The 16,962-nt window shown below is 57.6% G+C and overlaps 1 protein-coding gene across 2 annotated transcripts in view; it reads right to left on the reverse strand.

Moving 5' to 3' along the window:
- The window catches only part of ADAMTS7 (ADAM metallopeptidase with thrombospondin type 1 motif 7), a 51,977-nt gene that overhangs the window by 21,971 nt on the left and 13,044 nt on the right, over positions 1-16,962 (reverse strand). For both annotated transcript variants that reach the window (XM_072870959.1, XM_072870960.1), the window contains exons 9-17: positions 13,935-14,079; positions 13,677-13,769; positions 12,952-13,097; positions 10,391-10,560; positions 10,021-10,154; positions 7,906-8,026; positions 7,128-7,372; positions 3,404-3,545; positions 484-610 (exon numbers count right to left, since the gene is read on the reverse strand). In XM_072870959.1, coding sequence (XP_072727060.1) covers positions 484-610; positions 3,404-3,545; positions 7,128-7,372; positions 7,906-8,026; positions 10,021-10,154; positions 10,391-10,560; positions 12,952-13,097; positions 13,677-13,769; positions 13,935-14,079 — 1,323 coding nt within the window. The remainder of the gene's footprint in view (positions 1-483; positions 611-3,403; positions 3,546-7,127; positions 7,373-7,905; positions 8,027-10,020; positions 10,155-10,390; positions 10,561-12,951; positions 13,098-13,676; positions 13,770-13,934; positions 14,080-16,962) is intronic.

A 16,962-nucleotide genomic window follows, 5' to 3' on the forward strand; every position in this document is an offset into this window, starting at 1 on the left:
ACAGGAGATGCATGCAGGCTTCAGCAGCCTGTAACGATCAGCGGGGCCCACGGTCACGGGGGAATTAGGATCCCAACTGCGGCGTGTGTTTCAGCCCAAGGTCAGGGTGCCCGGATCGAGGGTCAGGGATGGATCAGTCCCCGTGTTGTGCCGGGGATGGTTATTTGCACAGAGGCAGAGAGGGGCTCCTGGCCCTGCCAGCATGGTGCCTTCTTGTGCAGCTCGTGGTCTGCAGACCAGCAACGTGCTGCGGTGGTCACGCAACCACAGGGATTTGATCCCATGGACCAACGCGGGGTCTGGGACCCATTCCCAAGCACGAAGGAGAGGAGAGGTGCAAAACCAGGGGTGCAAATAGCTGCATGTGTCCTGGTGCAATCCGGGCACAGCAGCGACCGAGGTCCCCCTGACTCTGGTCACCCCCTTGGGGCAGTTTGGAGATTAAAGCTTTGCTGAGAAGGAGCGAGGGGAAATCCAGTGGACCTGGCCGGGCAGGGCTCCTCGTTGCATGTCCTCTGCTGGTCGTCGGGGCGGGTGAGCGCATCGCAGTACCGCTCCTCCACGATGCCGGCCAGCTTCTCCACACAGTGCACGATCTGCCGCTGCACCCCTGCGGACACAGGCAAGGGCTTGGCTCGAGACGAAAATCGAACCGAGCCACCGAGCCTCCTCTGCCTCGTGAGAGGAGGCCCTAAGGTAACCTTGAGCCACCAAAAACAGGGGAAAGAAAATGAAACCACCACTGAAACTGGAAGTGGAAAGCCCACTTCTGCTGAGGTCCCAATGCCTTCATGGAGCCCAACGGCACCAGCACTCCCAGTGTACCCGGGTGGGAGAAGCAGAGCTGGTCTCAATCCGACACGCGTGTGATGAGACCTGCGGAGCTTAACTGGGCTGGAAAATGACCCTGGATACGCAGCTGCAAAGCAGGGACACCTAGGACTGGATGGATGGATGGATGGATGGATGGAAGTAAGCAACACCGGTCCATCCAGGACATGGGCTCCCGGGCATTACAAGCAGCAGACCGCAGCCAAAGCCCCTCCATGGGGCTGGCAGGACACAGTGTCTGTCTGTCCAGCAAACCTCGGCTCCTGCCCCGAGACCGAGTCCAGGGCTGCTCATGCAGAAAGCTAAAAACAGATCACAGAAAGAGTTGGCAAATCTTGTTCTCCCTTAGAAAAACGCTGCTGGATTATACCTGTTCTTTCAGGATGTCAGGAAATACCTAAGGAATGGCAAGAGTTTCCACAGAAGGCAAGGTGAGGACAGCCATGTCCAGAACCATCGGCAGACCCCAAACTCGGACAGACGGCTTGCTTCAACCTCGCAAACTCCATGGGACGTCTGTGGTCGCCCCCCCGGTGCTTTGTCTCTGTACCAGGCGGTTCACAGGGACAAGACGGGTTAAAGGCAGGAACATCTCCACCCTTCTGCTGGCTCCCACTCTCGGATTTCTGCAACGACCCCAGCTTGGTCCTGGCAGCCTCCAGCTGTGTCCTTTGGTCACAGGCAATGCAAGGGGCATTGCCGGGCAAGGGGCATTGCTGGGCAAGCTGCTGAGCAGAAATCTCTGGAGTAAAACCTTTGCTATCCTACAGCTTTTATAGTCAGCAGTGAGACGAAAGAGATGCAGAAAAATGCCTTTCCACAAGCTGCCTAATGGGATTTAATAGCGATGCAGCTGGTGGAGGCTCCGCAGAAAACACCCTGCTGCCAGGGGGACCTCTTGGCCAGGGGGAAAAGCCTTTCCCCACCTCTCCCCTTGTGAAAAGCCTCTGCAGCCACGGTGCAGCATGTTTGGGGCTGCCAAAGCCATGCGGAGGAGCACAGGCGGGGCAGGACGGCGAACAGTGGAGATGCCGCAGCCCGTGGAGGGAGCGCCGTCCTGGCACCACCATCCAGAGCCACATCCAGCCATCGGAGCACGCGTGTGCACGTATGCACACACGCACACTGAGGCCGTCGGGGAGGCTGTGTCCGAAGGGGAGCCGACTGACAGCAGCACGGCTCTTTTTTGGCAGCCTTCTGCCCCAGCCGCAGCTCACGGATAAATCACCCGCCGAAGCCTCCTGCCCCTGGTCTGCAGCGCTCATGGGACAACATTTTTCAGGATGACCTCACCCTCCACACGCTGCCTCGCTGCCTGCTTTTGTCCTCCTTTTTGCAACGCATACTTGACCCGTGACCGGGAGAGCTGTAAATAATAACCTCTGCAATCAGCTGAGATTGATAGGACGCTGCTGAGGCTGCTGAGCTGTGCCCTGGCTCAAGCGCTCCGGAGCTTACGGGGCCGGTGGGGCTGGGGCCCTGGGGCTGGTCCCCGCAGAAGAGGCTCAGCCTGAGCCCCCAAATCCATGTCTCGGCTCACACCGTCATCCAGCCCAGGGAGAGGGGCTCAGCCCTCCTCCAGACGCTCGCCTGCGGCCGGACAGGGTGACCATCCTCACCCGACTCCTGCCTGATTTGCTCCTGTATTTCCCTTCTGTTCTGGAAGCCAAGCACTGAAAACTTGCAAAGGAAAGCTGGTTTTAAACAAAAGCAAGTGCCCCCAGCTCTCGTCCTCCTCGACTCCCCACGCTGCAGGGCCCACCTAAACCCAAGGTGAAGAGCTCTCAGTGTATGTAATGTAATGTATGTAAAAAAAACATATATAAAACGCCCTGCCAGCTCCTGCCGCACCACAACCCTCCTGCTCCAAGCAGGAATCCACACCTATCTCCCAGGAACAGGCAGGAAACATCTCCTGGCACTCTGTGCTACCTAGAAAGTATGAGTGTCCTTGAATTCCCTTTTTGTCAGTGGCAGCCACTCTTGAGGAAGCTCTCGCTGGTCCCAGCCTCCCCCCTTGCAGCCCACCTGGACCGTCCCCCCCCATCGGCCACTCCAAAAGCTTCCCCGGGGGTCCCGGGACACCTGCCCGGCGGTGCAGTGGGGCGGGAGGGGGGAAGCAAGTGTCCGACACCACGGGGCAGCGTGGGACCCTGGTGCTCTGCCCGTGCTGGGCACCCTCCCATACGCTCTCCATAAAACCCTGGAAGCGATCCCCCCCTGGAGAGGCCCAGCCAGGCGGGAGACCAGCCCTTCGACACTCCCTGGATTTCTCTAAAGCTCTTTTGTCTCCATCACCCTGACGCCGAGGAACACCCGGCGCGTAACAGGACACCGACACCGAGCAAGGAGCGAAGCGCTGATAAAGCGTGGGGTCCGGGGGGTGAGCACGGTGGGGGCACTGGAGAGTGGTGACCTCAGCAGATGTTGCTTTTTTTTTCCCCCCCAATACCTCCTGAAACCAAAGACCCAGGAATTTCTAAGGCATCCCCGCGGTACGGGGATGCTCTGCCTGCTCCGCTCCTCCACCGCGGGCAGCCGAGCCCCGGGGTCCCACAGGAGCCAGACTCACCAGTCCCGCACGTGGCGGTGCACGTGGTCCAGGAGCCGAAGCGCCAGAGGAACTCTGCCTGCTCGATCTCATTCTCACTGTCCGCCGGGCGCTGGATGGTGTACTGGTACCGCACGCCGGGGTTGGTCTCCTGAAACAGCAGCTGTGGGAAGACAATGGGCGGTCAGGGAGGTGGCTAGTGCAGAGCAGTCGGGGTGGCCATTGCACCCCAGGGGCTTCTCGGGAGATAACAACCTGCCTAGCACAGCCATAAAGACCATTCCACAGCCAGCTCCATACCGAGGCTGCATTTGTCCCCTTGCACTGTCTGTTGGCCGGGGACAGCGATGGTTCCAGCTGCTGTACCCCAGCAGCAGCACCCGACCATTTTGGAAACGGGGTTAGCAAATGGCCGAAGCAGTGCAGGAGCAGAGGAGCTGCCCCAGCTGCCCCGCTCAGAGCGTTGGGCTTGTGGAAATGTCAGGTAGTAATAAAAAATAACAGTGAGAGCACTGAGAACCAACAGGACTTCGGTTTTATGTCTCCCCTGATGAAGAACCTGGAAGGATTCCCCTGCTAATCCCATCCAGTCCCACTGCCAAACGCAGCCCCGTCCAAGGACCTTCTCAAGGTTCAGCATGGCGAAGGGTCCAGAACGGCCAGACGTCCCCTTCCCTGTCCCCTGCCCCGCAGTCAGAGCTGGGGCAGGAGGTTTTGCACGTGCCACCACCGGCCCCAGCCCCGGGTCTGCAGCACGCGGGGCAGGAACGACCCTGCCTGCAAGGACAGACCCACTGCTCGCACCCACCCGTCGGGAGCATGCTGAGCCACGTCTACCTCCCTCCATCGCTCTTCCCGAACTCTCGGCGAGGGATGGTACGGCTGGAGGGAGGCTCTGACTGCTCCCAGCCCTGTCTGCTGGACTGACGGTGGCTGGCCTGGACAGACGGACACTCAGGTGAACATCAGTCACAGTGACCTGTCCCTTGGGATGGTGGCAGAAGGAAAGGAAGGGGATGGCAGCAAAAGCCCAGCCCTACAAAGAAGGAGTCAAATCTCCTTGCCTCCACGTGTCCCAGAGAGCTGCAGCTGCTCCAGCAACCGCCTTGGGGAAGCACCACAGCACATCTCGGCTCGAGATGCCGGCTACCTGCGTCCTTCCGTGTTTGCGCCTCCAACCTGCCATCGATGCGCAGCAGCAGGCGAGGGGCTCGACTGCGCCGGGGCTGCAGCCTGATGTGCCCCGTGCACCGCACAGAGCGGCTGGGGGTGCACCCACTCCAGTGTGACACCCCGCTCGTGCAGTGGAAGAAGGGGCTGCGGCAAACAGGGGGGCAAACGCCGGCAGCAAACGCCAGCAATGGCTGATGGCAACACGCGCCTGAAGGAATTTCCTTGACTGCTCCCCACTTGAAACGGGTCCCGCTGCTCTCAACACGCACGAAGCGGCTCCTGCGCTTGACACAAATCCTGCCCAAAGCACCTCCCGCACCAGCGCTCGGCAAAGGCTGGGAGTTCAACCTTGTTTTTCTTAGCCTAAGTGCTCTCATTATTGCCAAAGCTTTGTTGTTCTTGGAGCTTTGGCGGAGCGAGGGCGTCTTTCCAAAACCTCTTCATGAATAATGAAACATTTTTGTCAGAAGGTTTTAATTAGGTTACGAATCCCAGAAAGCGATTTGCGGGTGCCAAGCACGCCAGCGTTCCCATTAACAGCAGCACTTGGTGGCAGACGAGCCCAGAATCCCCCTCACATTTCTTCCTGAGCCTCTGCTGAAAGAAATGCAAAAGGTGAAGACGTTGGCTGCTCGGTGTGGCCGGGCTCCAGGGCGAGCCTCTGCCGAGGGGCTGACGCTCGGGAAGAGTCCATCAGGCTGAGCCGCGATTGTCAGGGCCGGGGAGTTCCTGGGGCTCCGCGGGACGTACCTCCGTGGCGGTCACTACCTCCGTGCCACGCTGCACCATGAGGAATTTCAGCCTGGTGCCTGCCGTGCCGTCGCCCGTGGGACGATTCCCACCAGCTTCTCTGGGGGAAAGCTTGGCCTCACGGGCACGAGGATGTTGGCTCCCGACAGCTTTGCATTCACTGGCATACCCCTCCCTCCTGACCGTCCTGGCGCCCGTTCCCGGGGGAAGGAATTGCAGAGCCAGGCACGCCAGCAGCAGCAGCGGGCAGCTCCCGAGGGGCCTGCCCAGCAGGGTCGGCCCCGAGCCCCCCGCGCCGCGCTGCCTTCCCACCGCCATCCCCACCGGCAGTTACAACCCCTGCAAAGCTGTGCAAAGCTTGTTAAAAGATAAAGCCGCGCTGAAAAGTAATCTCCCGGGCAGCTCTTTTCCATGGAAACAAGGTGAAAATTAAGAGAGTGGGGTTGGTTTGCAAAATAAGGCAATTTCCAGATAAGCCCCAGAGCTGCCGCTGCTGCAGCGGAGGAGGGGATTAGCAACAGTCGAGTTGGGCTCGTATTGAAAGCTTTTGCAGGATGCGCCAGGCGGGAATTTGAGAAGGGAAGGGGCTCGGAGCAGGACCAGCCCTGGGCAGCTGCGCAAGCCTGGGGAAGCAACTTTGCGTTCAGAAACCGTGAGCAACCTCCCAGCTGCGGGGAAGCAAACGTGCGCTCCCACCGCGGGGGCAAAGACAGAGACTCTCCTGCTGACCCGGGGAGAAAAGGACCGTTAGGGCGAGCAGGTTCCCATAGAAATAAATAACCCCTGAAGTCCATCATCTGCTCCCCGGTGCCTGCTCTGCTCTGCCGGAGGCAACACCTGATGGGAGCAGGAGACGGGCAGACGCTCTCCTGCCTGCAGCTCTGCCATCCTGGAAACACGCTGCTGCAATGCAATTTTTGTCTAAATTTTTTTTTTGGGGGGAACTATGTGGTTAATTGTAACCTCTTCTGCCCAGATGCAGGCAGGCAGAGCGGCAGGTCCCGGGTGCCCTCCCCTGCCCTGGCGCCGCGGCTGATGCCAGGGCAGCATCGCCCCCCGACAGGGCTCGTCTCCTCAAAGCCTCGGGGCTCTGATGAAAAATAATGACTTATTCTGGGGAGGGAAGTAGCTTTACAGAAATTCCCACACACAAAAGAAGAGTAAAACTTGAAATTTCTAGTTGGTTCAGAGGATTTTAAATGATCCTTTTGCATTTTCACCTTCTGCCTCAAGGGCTTTTGCGAGGAAGCTGAGCCTGACCTGCAGCGCCCTGGGCAGCATCACCAGGGTTCGGACCACGGAGCACGACCCCACGGGCTGAGCCCCTTGCCACGGCATCAGGCGGAGGAGGGCACCGTGCCGGCAGGAGCACGGCACTGCCGAGGGTGCCGGGGGGCCACTCCCTGCCACCGCACACGGCACTGTGCCGGCTCCCAGCTCCCACCACCTCTGCCGGCTGCTCCAGCCCTGCCAGAAGCACCACCGGCTCTTCTGCTCTTGATAAGATATGGGAAAGGCCTCAGGAAAGGGGCTCTTTCTCCTCATGCTCTCTTTGCGGTGTATTTTGAGGAATGCTGCAAAGGGGATGAGGCTCAGCTGGAAGCGCTGTGGGCTGGAAACACTCCCCGGGCCGGCAGCACGTGTTCGGCTGCTCCTGACGTTGGCTCCCGGAGAAACGCGGCCCCATCCCTCGGACGGCAGGGAAGTGCCAGGACAGACGACAGCAGCTCAGCCCCGCACGGGAAGGCAGGAGAGCCGGCGGCTCTGTCCCCACCGTCCTCCCCGCCGTGCACCTCGACCACCAGCAGAGCCCGGACCGTACCTGGATCCACACGGGCTCCACGGTGGGCCCCGGGGAGGTGAGGTTCTCCCAGTTCCCCGTCCTCTTGTAGGTGAAGGTGGTCCCTGCCACCCTGTAGTCCCCGTTCCACTGGATGGTCCAGCCGCCGTTCAGGAAATACTTTTCCGGGTCCTCGCTCCGCAGCGCCAGAAAATTCCCGGCTTCTGCGACTTCTTCAATCCGGATCTCCCGGGCTCCGACGGGGATAATCCCAATATCGACGTAACCTGGGAATAGAACGAAGCATCGCTCTCAGGGGAGTCGAAGACGTGGCAGAGATGATCCACGCCCTCAGGTGGGTGCCAGTGTCCCTTGGGTGCCAGCATCTTGCCAATCCTTACATCTCTGTAAGGCACCAGAGGCACCAAACCCCACCTTGCACTGAGCCCAGCTGTGTTCCCTGCTGTGAGAGCCCATCGCAGAGCGAGACATTTCCCGCACGGGTGCTGGCAAGGTGTCTACCACACTTTCAACATGTCCTTGTCAACCCACAAAATACCCTTAAACCTCTCCAAACTGGCTCCAGTGTGCACAGATTTGTTTTCAGGCCTTTAGACACAAAGAGCAGTAAGGGGATGTTTTTCTTCCTAGGAGCAAGAAGTGGAATGGCAACACCACATCTCATGGTGCCGCTCAGGTTTTATCCCATCCAAATCGCCAAGCCGTGATTAAAAATCACACTAAATGAGCAGCAGCAGCGAGCCCGGCTCCGAGGGGAACAGACACCTGGTGTTTTGGCAACGGAGCCGAGCGCCCTTACCCAGCCCCTCGCTGTCCTCAAAGGTCTTCTTGATGGTGTGGCAGGTGGAGCCGTCCCCGTGGCAGACGCCGCACCGGTCCTCCACTGCGTTGGAGTCGATCTCGTAGTCACAGCCCACGTTCTGCAAGGCAGCCCCGTCAGCCGCCCGCGCCCCTGCACGCCCCCAGCCTCGCACCGCGCCATCGGCTGCCGATGCGGGAGGAACGAGGGAGAGACGCAATGGTCCTAAATGGTGGGAAATAAGGAACGTGGATGGGAGAGCGGGGTGAGCTGGAGTTTTTTTGCAGGATGGGTGGTGATACAGCCACATCGGCTGCAATACGGGTTTCTCTAACGTATCCTCGCAGACCTGCTGTCCTCTTCATACGCAGTGAGGATCATGACCCACATCTCGTTTTTACCTTTTCCTACCCGAGTCCCCAGGCAGCAGAGCCTGTCGGCACACGTTATGTGCCGAGCTGGGAAAGCCCCTTCGTCTTTGGCCCTGCTAGTGCTGTTTCAAAACACTTCCCAAAAACTTTTTTTATATTCTGCTGAAACTCTCTACACCTCCTGCCAAATCACTTGACCAGCGCAGAGCAAGAGCCTCCCTGTGATTTTGCACCATAAAACCCGCAGCCAAGACCTCAAAGGGTCCTGCTGGGTCCTGTGCTGGCGAGGAGCCTTCAGCCTTCGCTGCCCAAGGAGATGCCCAGGCGCTGCTGGCACACACCAGCAGACGCAGCACTGGTTTAGCTACTGCGACAGTCTGCAGTGAGCCGGGTTTAACTCCGATGTTGCAGCCAGCAGCAGGCTCAGCGGCGACGAGGATTTTGTATGCAGCGAGCCCCGGCTAAGCGCGCTGTCATCTGCAACGAGCTGCTGGATTGCACCCTGTCGTATGCGCCAAGTAAAAATCATGACCCCTGCGCTCTCCCTCCAGCCCTTGCCTGCGCGCCGGCGTGCCGCAGCCTTTGAAGTAACTCGCAGCCTGTTACAGGAGGAAACGGGACCTTCCCAAAGCCTCCAGTTGCCACCAGGCCCCTGCCCGCTGCTGCCAGCAGCATGGCCAGCGAGAGGGGGAAGTTTCCACGAATGGTTTTTATAGAAGAGGCCGCAAGGAAACTCGTTGACTGATTATTTTCCCTCTTTCCTGCTGCTCTTTTTGCCGTCCAAAAGGCATTTTTTCCAAAAAGCCCATTTTTTTCCCCAAAGCCTTTCAGAGTGTCCTTATCTAACACCACGGCAGACCTGACCGCGTCCTGCCTGCTTGTGCGTGTCCCTGGTGACACACGACTGCCAGCTTTGCAGCAGCATGGCTTTGGCACGTCCCGTGGTGGGAATCTGCCCCACCGACCACGGCACCACGGCAGCTCAGATCGCCACCCATTCCCTAATTTAACAGAAATCCAACGTCCTGCATGTGTGCTTATTCTAGCCTAAACCTCGGGACCACTTCCCTAGGGAACGGGAAGGTGTGAATGAAGGGACCGTCTCGCTGCCACCAAAGGCAGCTGGAGGACCCAGGGCACAGCTCGGCAAAGCCTCCCCAGCCACGCCGGCATCTCCCAGACGATTCACGGTGCCGACCGTGCCACCTCCACTGGATTCCTGTGCCTCCTGCGCTGGGAGATGCCCTCCCCTGGCCAGCAGCCAGAGCAACGCTGCCGCACATCACAGCTTATTTGTAGCCTCCAAGAAATTAAAATAACTCAAAAGGAAGAACAAATCCCAGGGCTGGGAGAAGCTGCCAAGCCAGGGGAGGCATCTCCATCACTGCAGGTCAGACCCACGGCTGCCAGCACCAGGCTCAGGGCTGGACTGGGTGTCCTCTCTACGCGCCCTTTCATATCCCCGACCTTATTTTCAAGTGAAACCGTTCTTCCTTTATTTCCTTGGGTTTGTGCTCTATTTCCTTGAGGCCACCACAGAGGCTGAAATATATCCATACCAATATATCCAATAAGGAAAGCTTTCTGAGTGGTGAATGACAAAACGAGTAAGCTCAGCCCGTCGGTGCATGCGAGAGAGGGGACGGTGTTCACCTAAGGGACGGGTCACGGTGTCTGCCTGCATTTCCCCGAGCACGGGGGGTCCTTGGGCTCCCACCCCAGAGGGCCCTGGCACAGGACCCACCTTGCAGATGCCGTTGATGCACATGTCGCGGCTGGCATTCATCTCGTAGCACGGCGTCCCGTCGATGACGGCGTCCCGCAGCTTTTCTGCAAAGTATTCGTCCTCTGGCCGGCAGTGCAGCTCGCAGGGGTTAACTGGGGAACCCAACAGGCAGAAACTAAACCCGAGCGGCTGGGGGCCACGTAACCATCTCCGAAAACATAAACTAACCCTGCAAGCCCAGCCATAATTTAAAAGATGGCATAAACATGCTGCAAGGCAAATCTAACAAACACGAACAGCAAAATCAGGACGTTAGCAAGACCGTGTTTCAGGATTTTCATTGGGGCTGCAGGCAGAAACCCAGCAGCGGGCTTTGCCCTTGACTCACTGTTGTTGGGCACCGGTGTCCACCTGTAGAGTTTCCCTTTGTAGAGCATGGGGTTGAACTGGCTGCACTGGACCTGGCGGAAGGAGGGCTTGTCGGGGGGACACGGCCTGACGTTGCAAATCCGGAACCGCTTCCGCTCCCCCAGGCAGTACCTGCCCCCGTACTTTGGCCTGTCCGTGGGAGGGAAAAGGGAAAAAAGGGAAAATCAGAGAATCACAGAAGGGTTTGGGTCAGAAGGGACCTTAAAGATCATCTAGTCCAACCCCCTGCCAGGGACATCTTCCACTAGAGCAGGTTGCTCAAAGCCCTGTCCAACCTGGCCTTGAACACTTCCAGGGACGGGGCATCCACAGCTTCCCTGGGCAACCTGTTCCAGCGCCTCCCCACCCTCATTGTAAAAAATCTCTTCCCTATAGCTAATTGAAATCTACCTTCTTTCAGTTTAAAACCATTACACCTGTCCTATCAAAGAAAGACCTACCACACACAAGGGGAAACTCCCTTTTCATTCACAGCTAAGGTTTTGTACCTGCTGCTAAGGTTTGATCTCATGAGGTTGGGTCAAGCCTGAATCCACCTGGAGTCAGCGAGGAGCTCTCCCAGTTATAACTCACACATATCACTGCTGCAATGCTCATGTAAGGAAGCTGGCTATGACCACAACATCCACACCAGAAAGATCCCCACTCCACAGAGCAAGCTTTTGAAACGCGTGGAAACCATGGCCCATGTCCTTCTTCTCCGAGTCCCTCCTGGACCAGCTCCCCATTGCTGTGCTCCCCGGGCTGTGCTACGCTACCACGCAGGCTGAGACCGCGGACCAAAGGCAGCTTTTGCTGAGTGACGGCTCTCAAGCTGGATGAGCTACATCTTGGGTCTCGTCCCTCTTAGTCTCTCCTTAATATTGCCAATATGGCCAGTTTTATAGGCCTAGTGTATGATGTTATAAGACCAGTTATTAAAGCCAGGTGTCACTGGCAGTGTTCATGTCTGAAGCCCCTCTGCCTTCTGCAGCTGGGCACCCTCCCCCGGGGGTAGAACACCTCCTTCATCATCCCGGCTACCACGGCCGACGAGATGCCAGCGCTGCCATGAGCGGGGTCAGCCAGGCGCCCGTTCCGGGGCTGCTCCGGAGGAGCTGCTCTCCGTCCCGCCTGGGATGCGCTTCCAACCCTGCTCCTCTACCACCCAAGGGAACGGCAAAGCTGCCGCTGGGCTTTTTAAAGTAAGAAGGACTTTAAAAGCAACAATAGGCTTTTCTCAGATGCCAACAGACTCTCAAAATACTGCTGCCGTCTCCTGACGCTTGCCTTCTCCTTTGGTCACAGCACTCTCCATCGCTCACGTCCCCATGACCTCATGAAAATTACTTTTCCCCCGATCAGTTAAGTCTGGGCACACTTTGCTGAAGAGAATAAAGTTAATTATTATTTTAGGGTTGTGTTTACATACCCTGTGGAAATGCCTGCGGGAGGAGGACTGCCCAGTGCTCACATTTGTTCACTCCATCCAAAAGGCAAAGCTGAAGATTTACCTACAGTGGCCAAAGCAAACAACTGCCCGGGGAAATTCTCCTGCTTTTCCAGTGCGTGCTCTCCTGCCCGCCCGCAGCTGTGTTTAAAACACTCCATAAACTACAATTGCACTTCTGCCACAAAACTCATGTCAAACACAAACCCAGCTCTTGACCTGGGACCGAGATTACACAGCGCTTCTTTAAACAGCTCAACAACATGTGCTAAAAACGACGCGCCCAGGGAAGAAGCTGGGCAGAAAGCACATCTCGGCTCATTCGAGAGCCTGCTCCTGTAGCTTTCAGAAAAAAGCAACTGCTGGAACATTGCTCACAAAGCCCTTTTCTGTCCCTGTCCCTGTCCCAGGGCACTCTGACACCTGGGCAAGCCGTGGGCCCTGGCTGAATCCAATGCAACAGCAATTTGGTGACCAAGGGGACATCTGGGAGGCAGATGGGCCAGGCCAGAAATCACGGGATGGACAAGGCTGCTCCTCCATCAGTGCCTGGACGCTTCCAGGCGAGAGCCAGCGCTGGCTGCGGCACCGGCAGCCTCCGGCCGGGCACGGATCAGAAATTGCTCATGGAAAGCAATGGGGTAATAAACAGCAGCAAGATTTTTCAAAACAACTCTGAATCAGGCTCAAAGAACACCTATTTTTCTTTTCTGTCATACAGGACACTGGATATGTTTTACAGCTATAAGCATAGAGTCTTTGCTCTTTGTTTGAGCCCTATTTAACTGCTCTCTGCCTCACGGAGTGGGAGCGACTTATCCGTGGAAGGAAACAGAGCAAGCTCTGCCCCTCCGGAGGCTGTCGCTGCCCAGCCGGCTGGATAACCCCGTGAAATGAATCCCGAGTGTTTCAAAGGCACATTGTTCAGACAGGTAACTGCACAATGGCACAGTCGTGCCGTGCAATGCAGCCAGGGGCAGGACCGCACCGGCCAGATGATGGTCCCCGACTTTATGGGGCGATAAGGAAGCATTGGGTTCCTCTCCTAAACGGGGTCCGGGCGAGCTCCGGGGGAGCAAGCGCTCACTTACGTGGGGCTGCTGCACTGCCTCTCCGCGCTCTGCACGCCCGCGCCGCAGCTGCGCGAGCAGGCAGCCCATGAGCTCCAGGAGCCCCAGCCGCCGTCGATCGCGTCGGGACGGTAACCCACGGGCACGCACTCGCCGTTGAAGCACCACTGCAAAGGGACAGGCCAGAAGAAGAGATAACAAGGTTTAAGGATGCAATAATTGATGTTGAGTCAGACAGCCCGGCCGCGGAGAGCACTGAAGCCCAGCACCCGTATTGCCCCATGAAAATCCATGCTTTGCTCGCACAGAGGTGCCTGGGGGTCAGCTCAGACCTGGGGGTCTGAGCTCTGCCAGACCCTGGTGCACCTCTAAGCGATGGGAAACGCAGAGACGTTGGGCCGTTTGAGGATTTGTCCGAGGCAACATACCCAAACCTCCGCTGAGAGCCCTCAGCAAGGGGACTCATAGCCTGATCTCAGCCCAGAGGGAAGAGTCAGTGAGGCACAGCCACGGACAAAGGCACGGCGGGAGGTTTCGCAGGGAGCGGCGGCTGAGCCTGGGGTCATCCCCAGTGCTCTGGGGCCAGGGCTTCGGGAGGTGACGCTAAACCTAGCGAGGAGAGATGTCTACCCTATTGCAGTGAGGGCAGCGAGCCGAGCCCGTCCCCATGTGCCGTAGCCTGTGAACCTCCCCCGTGTGCAGGACAAGGAGTCTCTGCAGCCGCGGAGGGGACTCTTCCCCATTACCTTGTTCTCCCCGCACGCCGTGCCGTCAACGGCAGCGTCCAGCTTGGAGTGGCACGTGTTCCCCACCGTGCACCACAGCGTGTTGCAGACGCTCTGCAGAAAACATGGTTGCGCAGGGCATGGTCACTGCACCGGCCAACCCATTGGCAGAAATTTAACTTGCAGGGAAAGGATCGCCCCGTGCAAAGCCTCCCACCCCCAGGGAGCCCCTCGGAGCCGCACGGGCCCGTGTTATGCTGGGGGGGGACCCTGGCTTACGTCCATGTCGTCGCAGAAAGTGGAGTAGGCGCCGTACTGCAGCCGGCACTGGTGGCCCACATCGTAGAGGACGCCCGGGGGCACCAAGGGGTAGTCCAGCACCACCCGGGCAGGGGGGTCATCCAGGCACAGCCCCCAGCCCCGGCTGAAAGAGAGAGGTCAGAGCGGCATCACCACCAGCCCGGCACTCCCGTACAACGCTGCAGCAGCTGCTAACGGAGGAACCAAACATCTCGTTAATGTCCCACCACGATGAGAAGCAATTAGCATTTCTAGCTGATGTGACCCTGGCTCTCCAATCGACCCTGGAGCCGCTCCAGCACGCCGACAGGCACGTGCGGGTACCTGCTTTTCGGGGTGGGTGCCCGTTCCCTGGGCGATCGCCCCACAGCCCCCGGGCATGGCGGGTTATGGGGAAGGCGAAGGGGCAAAGGCAGCAGCGGCTTCTCCGTGCAGCTGCCAGGCCGGTGCCTTGCACGCTCCCCCTTTTCCCCTGAGATGCCCCTGGCCCCCTGACGGAAAGCCAAAAATGTCATTTTCCCTGGTAATAATCCCCTGGGTTTTTGCTTTGTAAGCAGGTCATCAGCTCAGTCCTCAGTCAGGACCCACTTTTGCCATTCAAGGTGAAGGGTTTCATTGAACAAACATTTCATTGCTGAGAAAGAGATGCTGTCCCCATGTCTGTACATCATGATGACCCCAGAAACGTCCCTGCGGACTCGGCAACCCGTGTGTCAATGACCTGCTAATAGAAATAAAGTAGATGGTCAGCAGCAAAGCGGACTCACTCTCATATTTGCCACTACAAACAGTGCTCAAACTGTGCTGGACAGGATGTCTTTAGAAAAGAGATATTAAAACTGAGCCATCAAGGCGGCCGGTGGCAGGCAGCCAGGCTGCGGGAGCCGCGAGGGACGTTCCTGGCCACCTCTCTCTGCTCTGAGTGCTTTTGCTACGATACTTCACAAACACACAAGAAATTGTCACTAGTTTAGCTTTCAGTGTTGATTTAAACAAACTTGTTTCCAGCAAGGCAAAGTCTCCAGCGAGGGTTTCTCAGCAGATTAGATTACTTCGGCTTGTTGTGATTAGGAACAGGTCTAAATTAACTTGAAACAAGATTCCTTTTTAACCCAAACCAGCAACACAGAAACAAGGGCCAGCAGCACGGGAGAGCTCCTGCTCTGGGGTGCCGGCAGTGCCACGGGGCGATGCCCGGCAGAACCAGCACCCCGTCCTCCCTTTCCCACCCCACCCCACTGAGGTCCACACTGGACACCTGCAAACAGCTTAAGCTGGAGACAGCCCCTTAAAATACCATGTGTATACATTTTTATAAGCAGCTTCCCTATTGGAAAAATCAGTAAACAGGTTGCTTTCAGCAGCCCAGGGGCTCGAAAGTCTCTGTTCCCAAGTCCACAACAGCAGGAGCATCCTGCCGCTCCCAGCCCGGCGGGGAGGGAAGGATCGCTGCGGGCGATGCAGGGCTGAGCCGCGACAAATTAAGCGTGGATTAGGCAGCTGGACACAGTATCATGGTGCAGCCTGTTTCAGGCATACAGACAGGTCAGTGCATTGCACCTCCAGAGGTATTTTCTTTACTTGCTGGTGGAAAACACTTTAAAAGAGTATTTTCTTTAAAAATGGAAAGAATATCTTTACTGGGGAGAGTCCAGGCTTAAGCACTGGGCTCCTGCATGAGCTATGTGCATGACACTGGTGCTCCTCTGGACCAGTTCACCAACTGCCTATTCAGGGACCAGCACACGGGGCCCCACATGTCACCCCAGAACCCCCCAACCCTCCTCACCCTCTGATCTGCTCGAGGCACTTTCTGTCTTGCCCCAACTTACGGGAGAGGTCTCCGTCCCAGAGCTGGGGGTGAGTTAGACCTGCTGTCAGCTTTCCAGAGCTATGTTCAAAATCTGTTTCTTCATTAAATGTTTTACAATCGTCCTACTGGTCTCTTCAGCTGGCCAAAACACACTACCGAGCCAGCAAAAATTGGCATGACTTTCCCTCTGGCTTTGCAGGCATTTGCAATAACCCACACTCTGCAGTAAAAATGCACAGGGGTCTGCGCTGCGTCTGCCTATTCTGGCCCGTTCATTAATGAGCTGGATGATGGAGTAGATGGTATGATGATTAAATCTCCATATGTGAGGAGGCTGGGAGGATCTGCAGATACATTTGAGAGCAGGATTAAAATTCCAAAAGCTCTCGGAGAACTGGAGGAAAGGTCCAAAAAGCCAGGATGGAATTCAATAAAAACAAAGGCAAGGATTGGAGCTCGGGAAGAATCAGCTGCACAAAGAGAGGATCTGGCAGAACTGGCAGAGGAGCGATGCAGCAGGCAGGGCTGCAAAGGCAGGGGAAGACCAGCCGTCCCCAGGCTCCGGGAAGGTGGGGATCGGCTGGAAGGAGCCCATGGGAGGATGACAGAAGACCTTCAGCACTGTGCAAAGAGGCTGAAAAACTGCTTGTCTGATCTAGAGAAAAGGCTGGAGGGAGACAAGACAACCTGCAGCTGTGCCAAGGCTGCTGCTGAGATGGAGGGAGGCTGCTTGTGGCGCAGGCAGGGCACCCACGAGATACCAGACCCCGTTTTACAAGGGTATTCCACCAGCCGGGCTGGGAAAGAGCTCACGTCACGGTGAGGGGTGGAGAGCAAAGAGCCTTACAGCACCTTCTGACTCCTCTGAGGGCTAGAGGAGAGTCAGGGAACACCAAAAAGGGCTGGTCCGGGTCCGGAGCGGGGAGCGGCAGAGGGGTCCCTCTGCTGCGGGAGCATCACCGCCCGCCCTGCACCGGCCTCCCTCGTTAGCCTGAGCAAGGGATGCTCATTCCCCTGGGGAACACCACCACCCCGGCAGGGAGGTGACCTCCTCCATCGCCTCTGGGTGTCCGAGTAGATCCCAAACCTCAGCCTCGCCAAGGGGGTTGCCTAGCCCCGGCTGCACCCAGGGCCTGACCCGCAGCACCGGGGCCGAGCCGCTGTCGATGATGGGAATCATTTTCAGATGCTTCA

Source organism: Ciconia boyciana, chromosome 8 (genome assembly GCF_034638445.1).
Source record: "Ciconia boyciana chromosome 8, ASM3463844v1, whole genome shotgun sequence".
NCBI classification, from domain to species: Eukaryota; Metazoa; Chordata; class Aves; order Ciconiiformes; family Ciconiidae; genus Ciconia; species Ciconia boyciana.